This window comes from Arachis hypogaea, chromosome 16, assembly GCF_003086295.3.
Source record: "Arachis hypogaea cultivar Tifrunner chromosome 16, arahy.Tifrunner.gnm2.J5K5, whole genome shotgun sequence".
Taxonomy (NCBI): Eukaryota; Viridiplantae; Streptophyta; class Magnoliopsida; order Fabales; family Fabaceae; genus Arachis; species Arachis hypogaea.
Genome location: NC_092051.1, coordinates 13,735,471 through 13,752,201, shown reverse-complemented (window position 1 = coordinate 13,752,201; position 16,731 = coordinate 13,735,471). Strand labels below are relative to the sequence as shown.

At 31.5% G+C, this 16,731-nt stretch overlaps 2 protein-coding genes across 4 annotated transcripts; both read left to right on the top strand.

Moving 5' to 3' along the window:
* Positions 1-5,845: 5,845 nt before the first annotated feature.
* On the top strand, positions 5,846-9,464 carry LOC112756523 (glycogen synthase kinase-3 homolog MsK-3). Of its 2 annotated transcripts, XM_025805144.3 has the most exons (13): positions 5,846-6,181; positions 6,486-6,718; positions 6,819-6,911; positions 7,016-7,075; positions 7,167-7,439; positions 7,565-7,639; positions 7,738-7,794; positions 7,882-8,022; positions 8,107-8,157; positions 8,407-8,502; positions 8,585-8,668; positions 8,878-8,980; positions 9,069-9,464. In XM_025805144.3, exons 2-13 carry the CDS (start codon positions 6,605-6,607, stop codon positions 9,149-9,151), a joined length of 1,230 nt encoding a protein of 409 aa, XP_025660929.1. In that variant the 5' UTR covers positions 5,846-6,181; positions 6,486-6,604; the 3' UTR covers positions 9,152-9,464. The 2 variants fall into 2 exon arrangements, with proteins under 2 accessions (XP_025660929.1, XP_072075952.1); XM_072219851.1 differs by lacking the exon at positions 7,016-7,075 and having other exon boundaries at positions 6,029-6,181; positions 6,819-6,936; positions 7,136-7,439.
* A 1,381-nt stretch (positions 9,465-10,845) lies between these two features.
* LOC112756522 (polygalacturonase At1g48100) lies at positions 10,846-14,246 on the top strand. Of its 2 annotated transcripts, XM_025805143.3 has the most exons (7): positions 11,205-11,423; positions 12,093-12,285; positions 12,434-12,601; positions 12,714-12,758; positions 13,014-13,221; positions 13,310-13,391; positions 13,466-14,246. In XM_025805143.3, the coding sequence occupies exons 2-7, from the start codon at positions 12,160-12,162 to the stop codon at positions 13,983-13,985; spliced, it is 1,149 nt and encodes a 382-aa protein (XP_025660928.1). In that variant the 5' UTR covers positions 11,205-11,423; positions 12,093-12,159; the 3' UTR covers positions 13,986-14,246. The 2 variants fall into 2 exon arrangements, with proteins under 2 accessions (XP_025660927.1, XP_025660928.1); XM_025805142.3 differs by having other exon boundaries at positions 10,846-12,285.
* Positions 14,247-16,731: the final 2,485 nt, after the last annotated feature.

Sequence of the window (16,731 nt, the reverse complement as noted above, 5' to 3'; positions counted from 1 at the left end):
ATACATACAAATAATAACAAATTATTTAAACATGTTAAATTAGATTATTATGATACTTTTTCCCAACACTAAAGGAATTACAATGTCACAAATGACTACTATGCGTGCTAGCTATCAATTTAGCTCATATACTTAAAATTATATTAATTAAAAGATTAAATATGTATTTGGATTAATATTTGTAAATAGAAATTTGTATAAAATTGATTTTACAAAATTGATTTTGATTAAAAGTGAGTTAGTATTAACGTGATTTATGTTTAGTAATTTTTATTCAAAATGGATTATAGTAAACTAAACATTGTTTGGATTACATTATTTAAAATCATTTTTAGATAAAAAAAATGATAGAAAAAAACATGAATTTAAATAATTATTTTATGTTATCTTATAATTTTATTTTAATTATTTAAATATATTTTAATATTTTTTTAGTACTCTTTAGCACTCTAATAAAATTAATGGAATCATAATACAAAGCAAAAAAAATATTTCATACAAACATAAAGAACAATAATAATAAAAAAACTCATATATATATATATAAAGAATTTCATAAAAAATAATAATATGTATGAGAGAGTATTAAAAAAAATATATTATAAAAAAATTACAAATATATGAATAATAAAAGATATAATTAATACATAAAAAATAAATTTTACTCTAACTTACAAAAATAAATGCAAAAACTAGAATTTGTAGTTCTTAATAAACATGGGTTTAATGGTAGAAATCACTTTTACATTCAGATGATAAAAAAATTAACAAATATAAAAATAAAACGTTTAAGAGACTCGAGCGTATTTTTCTCTTCTACAATGCAAAATCAAACACACCCTAAGTCAAAATTAATGTCCTCCATTTACTACTAACAAGTAACAACTTTATCATGTAGTCAACAAAAAACCTGTTTGATGGTGTCTTTTTGTCAAAAGTAATAACGAAACGGTTCCGCTACGTTACCAACATGCCAACTCTTATTTATAATTGTGTTTTATAGAAGTGTGTTCGTGGATGTCTCTAATAAAAATGTTTTTTTTATAGTTGTGTTTAATAAAAGTGTCTTTATAGATATATTTTCTGGATGTGTCTCTTTTATATGTATTTAAAATATATTAATTATTAGACACATCCACGAACACACTTCCATGAAATACAATTATAAATAAGAGTTGGCAGAAGTTGACAGATAATATGTTAGTATCCTATATTTTTCCATAACGAAATATTGAAATCCATGAGCCTAAAACTCATCTCGTGATATTATATTGTTGAGTTTGGACAAGTGAAGTCTATAGATTTGGTTGAGCCATCCAAGCCCTCACACAAAACCAATCAAAGGCCCTAACTCCTGGCCCAAGAAAACTAGAAAAGGTCCTAATCAGCATCTTAATAGGTTGACCCAAAACTTTTTAATAAGAATGTAGATTCGTAGTACTAGACTACTAGCATAGTACTATCACCAAAAAATATGTAATGTCACCATAAGACTACTAGCATAGTACCTATGGATAGGAAAAAAAAAACACTGCTTAGGATGGGGCAAGGAATAAATTTGCCAGCTCTGTCCTTAGTTGCGTGTCAGGGAATTGATGGATGATGGTAAATCGAGTATTAAATTAATGTTGTGGGATGCTTATCCAACCTGATCAAGTAATATAGTAGCAATTACTGGATTAAATAATTTGTTTTGTCCCCTGATTGAAGAGATGGCATGGGACAATGGCATCTTCCTCCCTGCAACCTCTCTTGTGATGACAATTATTAAAATATAAGTATAATGACTACAATCTGACCATAAAATACTAATTTGACATGCATTATTTGTGACTAAACTGTTTTTATCTTGTCTAAACCCACCAAATAATTGGGTCAATTAGTCACAGGATGAAGAAGGAAAGAAGAAAAAAACAAACAAATATATGCTGCTCCATAAACAATGTGCAACCAACTTGGAGCATCGAGTAATGATTAGCATTCAAACTTAAAAAGCTTTCAATCTGAGGGGCAGCCCGGGGACAAACTTAGCTGTGTTGGAGCACCGAAAATCGAGATATAAACAAGGTGCAGCATCTGGGTCAAACCGCAGGAACCTTTTGATTTTCTAATGAAAAAAGAAAGGCATCAATTTTAATTATACCATTAGCATTTCTTTAATTCTTCAGATAATATTCATTTAATCATTATCTTTATGTTTTTTCACAATTATAAAGTCGATTTAAGTAATATATAGTTTGATTTTGCCCGAGTATTTGAGCGATATGATATAAAGTTTTTTCAAAAATAATAAATAAACCATAAATTATATATTCATCATGCATTAATGATGGAAGGTCACATGTCATTGAAAAGAATCTTTTGTTATTACTCAAGTAGGTGATAGTTTATTAATGCCACAAAATATCATACCTACGCCTTTATATTCAGAGTCCTCTCCTCCCCATAAAAGAAAAAATAAATAAATAATAATTAGGTTTGGCTCATATACATTTTAATTTAGTTAATAAATGAACTCATCATTGAGTTTATTTCAAGTTTTGTATATTTTATCCTAATTTTATTCTTCAAAAATGTTAAGACATTCTACCTAAACTATAAGTCATAACTAATAACTATGCAGCTTGTTAAGTGTAACCAGTCACCCAATAGCTAGTGTATATTTCAGAGTTAATACTCATAATGACCCCCAAAATTTGACCATCGATTCAATTTAATCATCTAATTTTTAATTGACTCAATTTATATCCTAAAATTTTAAGATGTGGTTTAGATTGGCCCTTTCGTCCAACTCCGTTACCGGAGTGATGACGTGGCACCAAAATTTTATCACATGCCTTTCTTTTTTCCTCTTAGCATAGCCATCACCACCTCCCCTCTAAGAACATCCTCCCTCTCCCAATAAACAACAACATTCACAATTCACCAACACTCACACATTTTCACTGCAACTTATGAAGGGACTTTCTATTATCTGATTCTTTCCTTTCTCACCGTCACCATTACTATCTTTCCTCTCCAACAAACAACATTAACAATTACTAATATTAACAAATTGACGAGAAATAGAAAAAGAAAAAGAAACACATCATCACACTTTAAATTCCTTTTAATAGGAACACGAAGATGGTTGCAATCAGTGACGGATCCAGAAAATTTTAGAAGTGAGGGCAAAATAATATAGCAAAATAATATAAAAATATTAATATTAATATATTTAGATATTTAAATCTTAGAGTATATCAGTTAGTCAAGTTTTTAATAAATAAATATAATTAATATATCTACAAGTATAGTAATTTGAAACTATTTTTTTCATTTCAATATTTCGATAATATTGCATGAGTAATACATTTATTATTAATACTAACGCCTAGTCAAGCATCTAATATCCGTCAAATCATATTTATATTGATTATATAATCATATGATACAAAAAAAATTATAACTCAATAGCTAAAAAAATTTATAAAAAATATAATTCGAATGAATTAATTTAAATTTTTTATTATTTTTTATTTTAGTGTTTGAATTTTTTTTTAAAATTATGCAAGAGGGACAAAAATTTGTGAAAAAAAAAATAAAAATTTAAAGCAAACAACTACAATTATTTTTATATGTAGGTATAGATAAGATAATATATTTTTTATATTAAACAAATATTCAAATAATTTTTCGATATTTAATAGCGAAATTGACATTTTATAATATCATAGTAAAAGCTTTATTTAACGAGAACAATATTATATGTATGTATAAACAAAACAATAAAAAGTAAATAAATGATATATATTATAAAAAATATTAAATATTAATAATCTCATTTATATTTAAAAAGTTAAGTTTGATTTTAGGTAATTAAATAATTATATTATTATTAATTATTATTAATATTTGTTTTGAATTTATATAATACAATAATTTTTATTATTGTATTAATATTTAATAATATAAATGTTTCTTACACATAATTTTTTTTTAAGTATGGGGCAAATAAATTATTATAATGGGGGCAATTATTTACACATATATATTTGTTATTGGTTTTTTAAAAGTTCAATGGGGGCAATTGCCCACACACAGTTACATATAGATCCGTCCCTGGTTGCAATGGGTGAGAGTGCTTCGAATTTGGGACAATGGGTGGTGTGACCTTGTGATTGATGTTAACATTGGGAATGTATTGCTCAACCTCTATACTAAGTGTGGTTACATGAAAATGAGGTTTAAGATTTTCAACATTATTGTACATAAAGATGTTATTTCTTGGGGTGCTTGTGGCATAGCGATGAATGGTTACGGTAAGCAAGCATTGTAGCTTTTTTCACAAATGGTGGTTCATGGTGTTACCCCTAACAATGTCACATTCATTGGTTTGTTGTCTGCCTGCAGTCATGAAGAAATGGTGAGTGTAGGCGTTATGCTCTTTAAAGCTATAGCGGTGAAAATGTGTGGGTGTTGGTGGATTGTGAATGTTGTTGTTTATTGAGGGAGAGAGTGTTGATAGATGGGAGGTGGTGATGACTATGGTAAGAGAAAAAAGAAGAGATATATGGTGAGGTTTGAGTGCCACGTCATTACTCCGGTGATGGAGTTGAATGAAAGGGCCAATCTGAGTTACGTCTTAAAATTTCAAGTATAAATTAAGTCAAATGAAAATTAAAGAATCAAATTGAGTTAGTAGTCAAATTTTAGGATTATTTTAGGTATTAACTCATATATTCCATGATTTTCTGCTATCAATATAGATTTTATAAAAAATATTATATTTCTATACTTGAAATGTATAAAATAATATAAATAATTAAGTCAAATTACTGTACTAGTATAATAAAACGTAATTGAAAATTGATATAAGTTTTTTTTTTAAATAAACAGTATATTAAAACTAAATTAGATATTTATAATGGTTTGATCATAATAAAAATGAGTCAGTTATAAAATGCAATAATGTGAAAGTAGGTTATATATTTTTACATAGTGGCTAAATCTTTTTTACAATGGACAAGAATAGTGTGCAATTTAATTATGTTGACGATGTTAGTATTTTTTTTCTGTGGTATGGAGATGTGTAATCGGTTGATCTGATTACTTTACAACGAAGTTTTTAAAAATATTTTTATATTAAATTAGAGAGTATGTTATTTTATAGTGATTATTTTTTTTTGAAGTTTACAAATTAAATGATCTAATTTTTATTTTTAAAAATCAGATATTTTGATTTTTACATTCAAAATTTACATCTAAAATTAACATATTTACTGTTTATAATCTCAAAAAAAAATACTCTTTTTATTTCAATATAAAAATAATTTGCAACAAAAAATTAAAGAAATAAAGAAAAAATACATTAATAATAAGAATAATAATTAAGTTGTTAGAGTTCAGTTCTTTTTTTTGGGTATATAAATAAAAATGGTGATATATTTTAAGATTGTAATTTTTAATATTTTTTAAAATTATAAAAAATATATAAATTAAAAGATCTGATTTTTATATCTTACATTTTTTAATTTTTTTAACATAATTAAATAATTTAATTTTTATATTTTTTATAAATTAAATAGTTTAATTTTTATATTTTTATAAATCAAACCATTTAATTTTTATTTCTCTAATTAAATAATTTTATATTTAAAAATAACACTCCAAAAATTTACATTTTTAAAAATGTCATTACCACTCTAATATCAAAAACAAAAAGGATCAGGGTCAGGAGTGTGAACACAATTACTCCATGAAAGAAAGTGAGAAATATTGGGAGAATAAAAAAAGATAAAGGTTTGATAAGGGTTGAATGGTCAAAAAGGTTAAAGAAAGAGAGTAAAGAAGGAAGAGAGTGAGTGAAATGATTGATTGATTGGAAAAGCAGAAGGGAAAGAAAAGAAAGGAAAGAGAAACATAGTTGTTTGAGAGCTTTGTAAATAGTAGTTTTATTTGTTGACTCTCTCTCTCTCTCTCTCACACACACACACACTCTCTCTCCACCAAACAAATACAACCATCCATCCATCCATCCTCCATTATTAATTTTCCCATTTGTCCTTATCCTCTTCTCTCTTGTTCTCTCATTCTCTGCATCACTTCTTCCTTTCACTTCCATTTGTCTCTTCCTCCACAGGCCTCCCACTTCCCCTTCTTTCTCCCTTAGATCCATCTTCCACTACACACCATCACGCAGGTCAGTTGCTTTCTCTTCACACTTTCTCAATTCCTGGATCTTGTTTTTTCTCATCATACTATCTGTTAGTTTGCATAATTAATTATTAATTATTGTTGTTGCTCTTTGATTGCACTGCTATTTAATTCTACTTTGGTGCTAGTTTACCTGTGCTAACTTACACGATTTGTTTATGCTTTTTCGGTACTCTGAGTTCAGAAACTAAGGAAATCTATGCTTTTCTTTTTTATGTGTATAATTTAGGGTTTGGTTTTAGTTGTAGACATTTGATTTGATCCTTTTTTTGTTGTTTTGTGTTTGACAGGTTTTAGGGCTCAAATCTTTTTACCTGTTGTTCTTTGAAGTTGTTGAACTAGCAAAAAGTATAATTAAGGAATTTTAAAAAATATATATCTATTTTGATCACCGTTTTCTGAGTTGTTGATGGCATCAGCGGGTGTAGTACCTGCTTCTGGAGTAAAAGATATGAACGGAAGTTCAGTTGCTGTTGAAAGATTACCTGATGAGATGAATGACATGAAGATCAGGGATGACAGGGTAAAGAAAATAGATATATAAACTTTCATCTTTACCTTTACCTGCAAACTAGAACAAGTATTGGTTGAATATGCAATTAATTTGTGTCAAAATTTTGCAGGAAATGGAAACTGCTGTGGTAGATGGAAATGGCACTGAAACGGGACACATAATTGTCACTACCATTGGTGGTAAAAATGGTCAGCCCAAGCAGGTCTGTGCCTGATTTTATTTCATTTGTGTGTTAATTTCAATTTCCACAGATATATGCTCATTGGATTTTGTACTAAAATTTCATGGTTGCTTTTGTGATTGTAGACAATAAGCTATATGGCTGAGCGTGTTGTTGGACATGGGTCTTTTGGTGTGGTTTTCCAGGTTCGTTCGGTTACCATATTTTGATTGGGGGGAATAGGTTATTTTGAAGCTTTGTTATAGGGTGATGCTTATTTTCTGTGTTTTGTTTCAGGCGAAGTGCTTGGAGACTGGTGAAACTGTGGCTATAAAGAAGGTTCTTCAGGACAAGAGATACAAGAACCGGGAATTGCAAACAATGCGCCTTCTTGACCACCCTAATGTCGTCTCTTTGAAGCATTGCTTCTTCTCAACGACTGAGAAAGATGAGCTCTATCTTAACTTGGTACTGGAGTATGTTCCCGAGACTGTCAATAGGGTGATCAGACACTACAACAAAATGAATCAAAGGATGCCATTGATATATGTCAAACTATATTCTTATCAGGTTTTATTTTGTTGATATTATTTATATGTATTATTTTTTGCCCCTTCCTGTGATTGTGATCTTAAACCCACCCTATTTGTCACTTTGTTGGTGTGCATTAATCTCTACTCTTTCTTATGTTGTAGATATTTAGAGCACTTGCTTATCTTCACAACAGCATTGGAGTATGTCACAGGGACATAAAACCTCAAAATTTACTGGTATATTCTTATAGAAACTTGTTTATTTGATTTCTCATCATATAATCTGTCTTATACATGCTGGATTAATTTATTGTGTGTTGCTTGTCTCATAATAGGTCAATCCTCACACCCACCAGCTGAAGATATGTGACTTTGGAAGTGCTAAAATTTTGGTTAGTTTATTCTCTAACCCGTAGTTCCTAATGTTTGTTTTGAATGATAATGTTCTATTATAACTAGATTGTGCATACGTCTTGCAGGTAAAAGGTGAACCAAACATATCTTACATCTGTTCTAGGTACTACAGAGCTCCTGAGCTCATATTTGGGGCAACTGAATACACCACTGCCATTGACATCTGGTCAGGTGGTTGTGTACTTGGCGAACTATTACTTGGCCAGGTAGCTTCATTTAAGTATGCTTAATTCTTTCAAGTTTAGAATTCAGATGTGTAGAGACTAAGAATGAATTTCTACCCCTTTCAGCCTCTCTTTCCGGGTGAGAGTGGAGTAGACCAACTTGTGGAAATTATCAAGGTAAGATATTTTCCAAATAATAGTGATTTAAACAGGAAATCTGGGCATTCTGATTAGTGCTGTTTTTGTCTTTGCTTGGTGATCCTTAATCTGCACAATCATTCACTGAATACAGTAGCTAAGCTTACTTTGTAACTAGCTTGTATATATTAATAAACGTGACTTTTCATATTTATTTTTATTTTGGTCTTGCGTGATGCCATTTTTCTTCATTATTTCTGAACATCCATGGCATTCATTTGTTTTCAGGTTTTAGGTACGCCAACAAGGGAAGAAATCAAGTGTATGAATCCTAATTACACAGAATTTAAATTCCCTCAAATCAAAGCTCATCCATGGCACAAGGTATTTTAATCATATTTTCCTCTCTGCTTATACAAAATGTTGGGATAGTAATATTTATTCATATATGTTCCTTGTTCAACAGATCTTTCACAAGCGGATGCCGCCTGAAGCTGTGGATCTTGTTGCAAGACTACTGCAGTACTCTCCAAATCTTCGAAGCACAGCTGTGAGTATATAGTTTTATTGAAATATGCCAACAGCTTATATCAAATCCGTGGAAAGCCAATTATCATGGATGTGTTCATATTGTACTTAGTTTCGAATAATTTTGTTGGTACATTTTTAACATGCAAAACTTCTGATGATGCTGTTGGCCATTCCCTGATTTATAATCAAACATGATCTTAAATTATTCTTTTTCTTTATACAATATAGTTGGAGGCTCTTGTCCATCCATTCTTTGATGAACTGCGCGATCCGAATACCCGCCTACCAAATGGACGCTTTCTTCCTCCATTGTTCAACTTCAAACCAAGTGGTAAAGAGCTAATTTCTATTTATATATTATGTTATGATTCTCTGTCATGAACCTCTTGTATAATGACTATACCGGTTATCTGATACAGAGCTGAAGGGAGTGCCTGTGGAGATGCTGGTGAAGCTGATTCCTCCTCATGCAAGAAAGCAGTGTGCCTCCTTTAGTTCTTAGTGCAGTTTTATGTGTAGTTAATGGTATATCGCCCTCTTCCTTCCTGAAGTGTATCTAAGTCTGTTTCAGGTGGTTATTATATGTTTTCTTTCTGTTAATTTTTAGCCCCCTCTTCCTCAACCCTCCCGACCAGAAACCCCTCCACATTCCAAATTTGTTATTTTTGTCCCTGCCTGTAGAAAGCTGTTGTAGAAGAGATTCAGCTTGATTCCTTTGTAGGATTTGATGGGTTCCTTTACCAAAAAGTTAACAGATTGTATTAGTAACTAATACCATTATTTAATGAAGTGATATATACTTGATCACTACTAAACTGGTCCAGCAAGGGGGATTCTTCTCATATCTTAAAGGTGATTTTTCGATTATCATTATGGGGAATTTTTGTGGCGTGTAGGATTCCCTTACTTGCAAGAAACTGTTACTGTCATATTCCCTTTCAATGCTGTTGCCAAGTCCTGAATGCTCAACATTAGTAGTTGCTGGGAGGAATGGGAATAGGAGTACCTATTCAGAAGACTGGCTTGCATGGTAAGGGGTAAAAAGTAAAACAGCAATTTTGGTTTACCTGTCCTGGGTCAGTAAAAAGCATTTTTGGTTTCATTAAATTGCTGCAGCTAGTTAGTTGCAAGTATTATTTTTGACCGTTGAATGGAATAAAAGCTCAAGGGTCAATGAGAACACGATGTAAAGGGCTAAGGCCTCCCTAATAGGATGTCTAAATTGTAGCGGTTGGAGGGTGTAGTACTTTCGGCAAGGGGCCATAAGAAAAAGAAAAAGAAAAAGTACTTAAAAGGATACTAAACTGTTGAAGAAATTAGTGAGCTTTACGACCTTTCCACCGAGGTGAAAAGCCCTCTTAATTAGGAAGGGTATTGTATTTGCTTTACTTTATGGATTTCTTGGTATAGATGGTAAGGGTTTTCGGCGATTAATATTTGTAAAAGAAAAAGAATAATTGGAAAGAAATGATACCGTGAATAAAAGAACTACTAATATGATGTTATTAAGAGTCCTTCCATGCAAGCACTATGTTGAAATCTTACGTTTCTGTTTATCACGTATCAAGCCCAGTACCAGGTCAGGGCTTTGAATTGTGGCTTTAAAAGATAAGATCCACTAAAAGGTCACATGTCTTAAAACTAAATTCTAATAAAATCTTCAAGTAGTTACACGCAGCACGCAGTGTGTTTCGTACATTAATTAATATCGCACCGACAAATTCTAACACTGGGAACTAACGAGATCAATAATGCATTTAGGGTTGTTATATATCCGGATAGGACAAAATAGTCACGTTACCTCATCCACTTATCTTTTCTGACTAATCTGGCTCAAATAAAAAGGAGCAGTTGATTCAGTCTTATCATTCGAACTTGAGGCTTTTCATCAAGGAGTTGGTTTTTTGTAATGCAGTTTATACATTAGTTACACTTGTTTTTGAAATTTAGATTCACTGAATGTGGTAGTATCTCAGAACAATGGAGAATTGGCCATTCGGTAGCCGAAATGTGTGGAATAATTGCGATAAAATTAATTTACAAAATGAACCCACCAAGTCAAAAAGGCCTATGCTATAAAGTAGTAACTAGTAACAGTTATAGACAAGGATGCTGAAGCGTCATCATTGGCTTTCAGCATCATTATGAATCTAGAGGCCATGACCATAAATAGTGGCGCCAATTTAGGTGCCCAAAGAAAGCTATAGCAATTTACTTGACAACTCTCAATAAGTGCAAAACAAACATTAGTGAAAGAGAAGATATGCATTGTATGTTTTTTGTTTTTTGTTTTTTTAAAATGAAGTGAAGGAGACATGTTAGGTAAATAAATTATTTTTGTAAATAAATTCAACGAAGTATTTTTTTCATTCTTCTTTTTAGGTGTCTCCTCTCTCTTTAATATTGTACTAAAAAAATATTGAATCAACTTGGTTGTACTGACTTGGTGATGTGACATTATCGTTATTCAAAGGTAGAAGGCACTGAAGCATTATTCATTTTTCAACTTCACAATACCAAATCAATTAGTTGTAGGGAAAAAGGAAAAGTGAGTCGATTTCATATTTGACTTTTCTGAAACCTTTTGTTTGAGCTGTGCACCAATCAATCACTTCTGTAACGTGTTAAAAAAGGGTTTTTGGCCATCATCATAGGAAGCAACATGCCACATTACAGAGATTAGCGCAATATATGCACATTAACTAGATCTCTGGAGTTGTGCTTCTTGTGTCTGATGCATAGAATTCTTGACAAGAGCTCAACATAAATCATAGGTAATGTAATGTATTCTTAAACTAGTTGTATCTTTTACTATATAGTTGTGGTCGTGTATATCAAAATCTAGGACCATAAAAAAGGAAACAAAAGAGTGGCAGTTATGGGAAGAACATGGGAGGCATAACGACTAACCCACTAAGCTGATTTCTCGTTATTCCGATTAGGCTCTCTTTGCAGATAAAGTTATTTGCAGAATGCACATTCTCAATTCTCTTTTTGCCTTATGAGGTTGTTTGTCGTTTCCTCACTCCCACAGCCATTAAAATAATTCATGCCTTGAGATGAAACAACTTTTAGCAGACCTTCCACTATCAATTTTTATTATATATAGTAACAATGTCTCTCTGAATCTGCATGCACTTCAAGGCCCAAACTTGGTTGAAAACTTGTTGCAAACTTTTTGTGTTAGTTTTAGTAGTAGTGCTCAGAAGCTAGAGACACTAGTGCTGCCTAATTAGTCATAATTAGAGTCTCTTTAGTAGTTGGCTGTGAAAATTTCTAGTTCATGTTCTTGTCAATTCCTGGTTGAAAATGTTGAGAATGAAGTACTGTCACATTTCAGCACTAGTGTTGTGCATGTTTTTCCTTTCCTTAATTCTTTCAATCCAAGCTAGACATCATTCCCATAAAAGACAGAGACATTCACATTCTCATAAATCATCTAGAACTTTTGATGTAACAAAATTTGGAGCCATTGGAGATGGAATAACAGATGATACAGAGTCATTCAAGATGGCATGGGACACTGCCTGTGAAAGTGAATCAGAATTTAATGTTATTATTGTTCCCAAAGGTTTCTCCTTCCTCATTCAGCCCACTATTTTCACTGGTCCTTGCCATGGTTACTTAGTATTGAAGGTAATGCATGCTTACTTTACACCTCTTAATGCTTTAGTTTGAGGTAAATCTAGGAATTCATTTGATTGGTCAGTGTAATAGAGTTTGAAAATTGAATTAGAGATTGTATTTGGAATGATTGAAAATGAGATTGATGTACATGGATTAGGTGGATGGAACTATAATGCCACCAGATGGACCTGATTCTTGGCCAAAGAACAATACTAAGCGTCTATGGCTGGTGTTTTATAGAATTAATGGAATGTCACTTGAAGGAGGTGGTTTAATAGATGGAAGAGGAGATAAATGGTGGGAACTTCCTTGTAAGCCTCACAGGGTACTGATGATTTATTCATTTTTTTTGTTTTCCTTTTTATGTTGGAAAATGTGATCAATTTTGCTGCTTCAAATTAAATATCCACTTGACCCCTTAGATAAAAATTCCACAGGGACCAAATGGAACAACTGCTCCTGGACCTTGTGATAGCCCAATGGTAGATTCTCTCTCACTACACTCATCTTGGATTTTGTGTATCTGCATTATTATTAGGCCAATTCTCTCGTGCCTTGGAATTTCATACCAAAATTGCTGAAATTTGTCTGATATATCAGTTTGGGGGATAAACTGTTAATGTTGAGTTTTACATCTTACAATTTGCACAGCTTACCAAGTTTGTTATGGCAATTTGGACAACTTACATTTCGATACTGTAGACAACACCTTATAATATTCTTCATGGTTGATGCAGGCCATAAATTTTTTTATGGGTTCCAACTTGACTGTGCAAGAACTTAGGGTCAGGGACAGCCCCCAGATTCATTTAAGATTTGATGCATGCAGAAGTGTCCACATTGAATCTATCCATATAAAAGCTCCAAGACTAAGCCCCAACACTGATGGAATTCACATAGAAAACAGCACTGATGTCAAAATATATAATACTGTGATTTCTAATGGTTAGTAACAACTAAGAAGAGATCAAATCCCCTGTCTTTTCCTCATCTAAGGGATATACTAATAACATTACATGTTACATTATTACAGGTGATGATTGTGTGTCCATTGGAACCGGTTGCTATGATGTTGATATAAAGAACATTACATGTGGTCCTGGTCATGGAATCAGGTAACTAATAAGAGTTTTAACTTTATGCATATATTCTCTAACTAATACTATTGTTATATTGTTAAATTGTTCAGCATTGGTAGCTTGGGAAAGTACAACTCTAGAGCATGTGTTTCAAACATTAAGGTGAGAGACTCAGTTATTCAGATGACAGACAATGGAGTTAGGATCAAGACATGGCAAGGTGGATCAGGATATGTATCAGGAATAACATTCAGCAACATTCATATGTATAATGTTAGAAACCCCATGATAATAGACCAATTCTATTGCCTCAAAGAGGGTGAAGTGTGCAGAAACAAAACCTCTGCAGTGGTTGTATCAGACATTCTATACAGAAACATAAAGGGAACATATGATATAAGGAGCCCTCCTATGAGATTTGCATGCAGTGACAGTGTTCCATGCACCAACTTAACCCTCTCAGATATTGAGCTTCTTCCTGATCAAGGAGATATGGTTGTTGATCCTTTCTGTTGGAATGCTTATGGTGATCTCAGGACACAAACCATTCCACCAGTTTTTTGCTTGCTTGATGGATTTCCTCAGTCCATCTTGCACAATGACATAGCTCATTGCACGCGGTATTCATGAAAAGTTTGATTATTGTCTCTGTTAACAAGATATGCCTTTTTAGATCAAAACAATTCATTCATGATTTGCTATTTTCTTTAGATGAGCATGTATATATAATTAGTAGCTAGGGAAGTAATTTTGGAATATTGCATGATCTTGAATATTATGTTGTAATTGTTGGAAATTGTGCCAGGGAATGACAAGTGATTTCATACTCATTTGATTTCTCCCACATGATTCCCGAGTATGTTAATGCGATAACTTTGTGTTACATATTTCCATTCCGGCCATTTGTGACAAATTTTTGGATCTATAAATGATTATACATACTTCACCATCATCATATAATAATGTGAAAATGCGATGAGATACATGCTTTCTTTCTAGAGAGGTGAATGTACTTCATGTTTAAGTGAGAGTGATTTATAAATTATAACTTGATATAACAGTTATAAATCGGTTATGAAAAGCTTGGCTTATACGTTATAGATCGGTAATTAAAACCACATTAAGCAAATCAAAGTGTTATGATCCTTATACGTTACCACTATAATTCGGTAACAGACAGATTTTAAGCCTCGGATTACTAGTATTACTAGTATAAAAGAAAAAAAGAGAACTCGTCTGAGTTAAATGAAATACGCATTTTTCCTAAGTAATACACACAAAAAACTGACTTAGGTATCAGAGTGTCTTTTGCAGGTATCTCCTCCATTGTTGTTCGTTCTCACGCCGAGGTGTATCTTCCTTGAGGAACAAGCTCGGAGTGAAAATCTGGAAGCTCGGAATCAGCTTTAAGAACATAACTATTAGTATCTTGGCAAAAATTAGTATGTAATTTTATATAAATTTCACACTTCCTTTAATACTAAATTATATTTATCAATGTCCATAAGCAATGTTCTCATTTTGCATTTACCCTTAGGTCCATTCTTGAAATTTGCTTTCTGTAAAGAAAGAAAAACAGAAGCATGAATATATAATTGTTTATGGTTATAGATGTATGATACCACACTCAGATGTTTTAGCAGTCCAAGTCTAATAGTCAATGAAAGTTGCTGTTTCTTTTCAAGAGAGTAGAATATTCTAATGCTGCTTTCCCTTGGCATTTGTGTATTGAAGCCAAAATTTCAGTGATTTAAAGAGAGAATCACCCTATAAAGCCCCTTCAATTATTATTGTCAAAGTGGAGGGACAAGTTAAACTTTTTTTTCAGTAGCCATGCACGCGCAGTGGCCACTCACAGTTTTGTTTTCTATATATAACAACAAAGAAGGTATAAACTTTTGTTCACCAAGAAAGAGAAGAAAAAGGTCATAGTTTTGGTGCAACCTGCTGAATAATCCAATTGCCACCCACCAAACACACCCTTTTTTCCTTGCTAAAATCTTAATATAGCTTAGTAACTTAATTCTTAGGAGGACTTAGAAGCCAGCACTGAATGCAAGAGATAGATGAAATATTATAGGATTCAATTGGGATTTAAAAAAAAAAAAAAAGAATAACAGAGTATTCTGCATCGATCATAGTGTATACTTCTGCATTTTCTGAAATGCTTGGTTAAACTAATAACATTTCAGCTTTTAGGCCCATATTGCCTTTTTTTTTTCTTTTCTCTAGCCCAGTAATTATTTTTTCAGCACCACTACAATATTGTTCGAGATAAAGGTTCACTCTCAAATTAATTTGAATAGGTCAAGTGGTTAGTTCATTCGTTCATTTAAATAAGTGCCGGGTTTGAATCTTATCTTATGCATATAATAATTTATTGACCAACAATAAACCCTTAAATAAAATTCAGGTTGAGAGATACTGTAAACCAAAAAAAAAAAAGATTCATTTTCAAGATTTATGGATCTTTATACTAAAAAATAGTGTTATCACAGAATCAACATCGAGATTTTTTTATTTTTTATTTTTTATTATTGTTTTATTTCAATTTTTATATATGTGCTTGATTAATTAGGAGCAGGTATAACATAATGTTCACAATTCAATTCAGATTCGCTATAGATTAATTTTTGACTTGTCGAGTTAGAAGATACTATAGATAATAAAAAAAAGTTTCATTTTTTAAATTTACGGATCTTTATACTAAGAAGAAGTGTTATCACATAATCAATATCGAGGTTTTTTATTTTTTATTATTGTTTCATTTCAACTTTTTTATATGTGCTTGATTAATTACCAGCAAGCATAACATAATGCTCAACTCACTGAGACGAAGATATGCATCTATGCTACATTATCACATTGATATTGTATCCTATATCTCTTTCATTAAGAGTTTTATAAACATGAATTTGTGCATCATTATTTACTATAGGTAGAAGAATGTGAATGCTGCATGAATCGAATGTGGGAGTGGAAAAATGACAAAAGTTATTTAAAACATGAAAAATAAATGGAGAAAAGAATATAATCAAATATTAATAGGCCACCCTAAGGAAACCTTTATCGGTGTGACATGCAGTGCGCTGCATATTTCTTTATTATTGTCTTGTAAAGGTGTAAAGAAATACACAAACTTTCTTCATTCATTATGATGCTCCAACAGACTGTTTCTTAGTAGTAGTAGAAAAGTGCAGAGTTAAAGGAGGATGAATTAATGAATATGCCAACTAAATAGTTGCCTAAGAATAATTTAAATTCGATATAATAACTCCTTATGAGTTATTAAATTTCAATAACAATGTATTTGAAGATAAATATATATATTATTTAATTTATTTTTAATATATATTTTATATTTTAATATATACGT

Excerpts from the sequence above, each read along its gene's own strand:
- LOC112756523 (XM_025805144.3), top strand. The coding sequence starts at position 6,605 with ATGGCATCAGCGGGTGTAGTACCTGCTTCTGGAGTAAAAGATATGAAC. Across the intron at positions 6,912-7,015 it reads AAAATGGTCAGCCCAAGCAG|ACAATAAGCTATATGGCTGA; the intron begins GTCTGTGCCTGA and ends TTGTGATTGTAG. Across the intron at positions 7,440-7,564 it reads TCAAACTATATTCTTATCAG|ATATTTAGAGCACTTGCTTA; the intron begins GTTTTATTTTGT and ends CTTATGTTGTAG.
- LOC112756522 (XM_025805142.3), top strand. The coding sequence starts at position 11,959 with ATGTTGAGAATGAAGTACTGTCACATTTCAGCACTAGTGTTGTGCATG. Across the intron at positions 12,602-12,713 it reads TTCCTTGTAAGCCTCACAGG|GGACCAAATGGAACAACTGC; the intron begins GTACTGATGATT and ends AAAATTCCACAG. Across the intron at positions 12,759-13,013 it reads GACCTTGTGATAGCCCAATG|GCCATAAATTTTTTTATGGG; the intron begins GTAGATTCTCTC and ends TGGTTGATGCAG.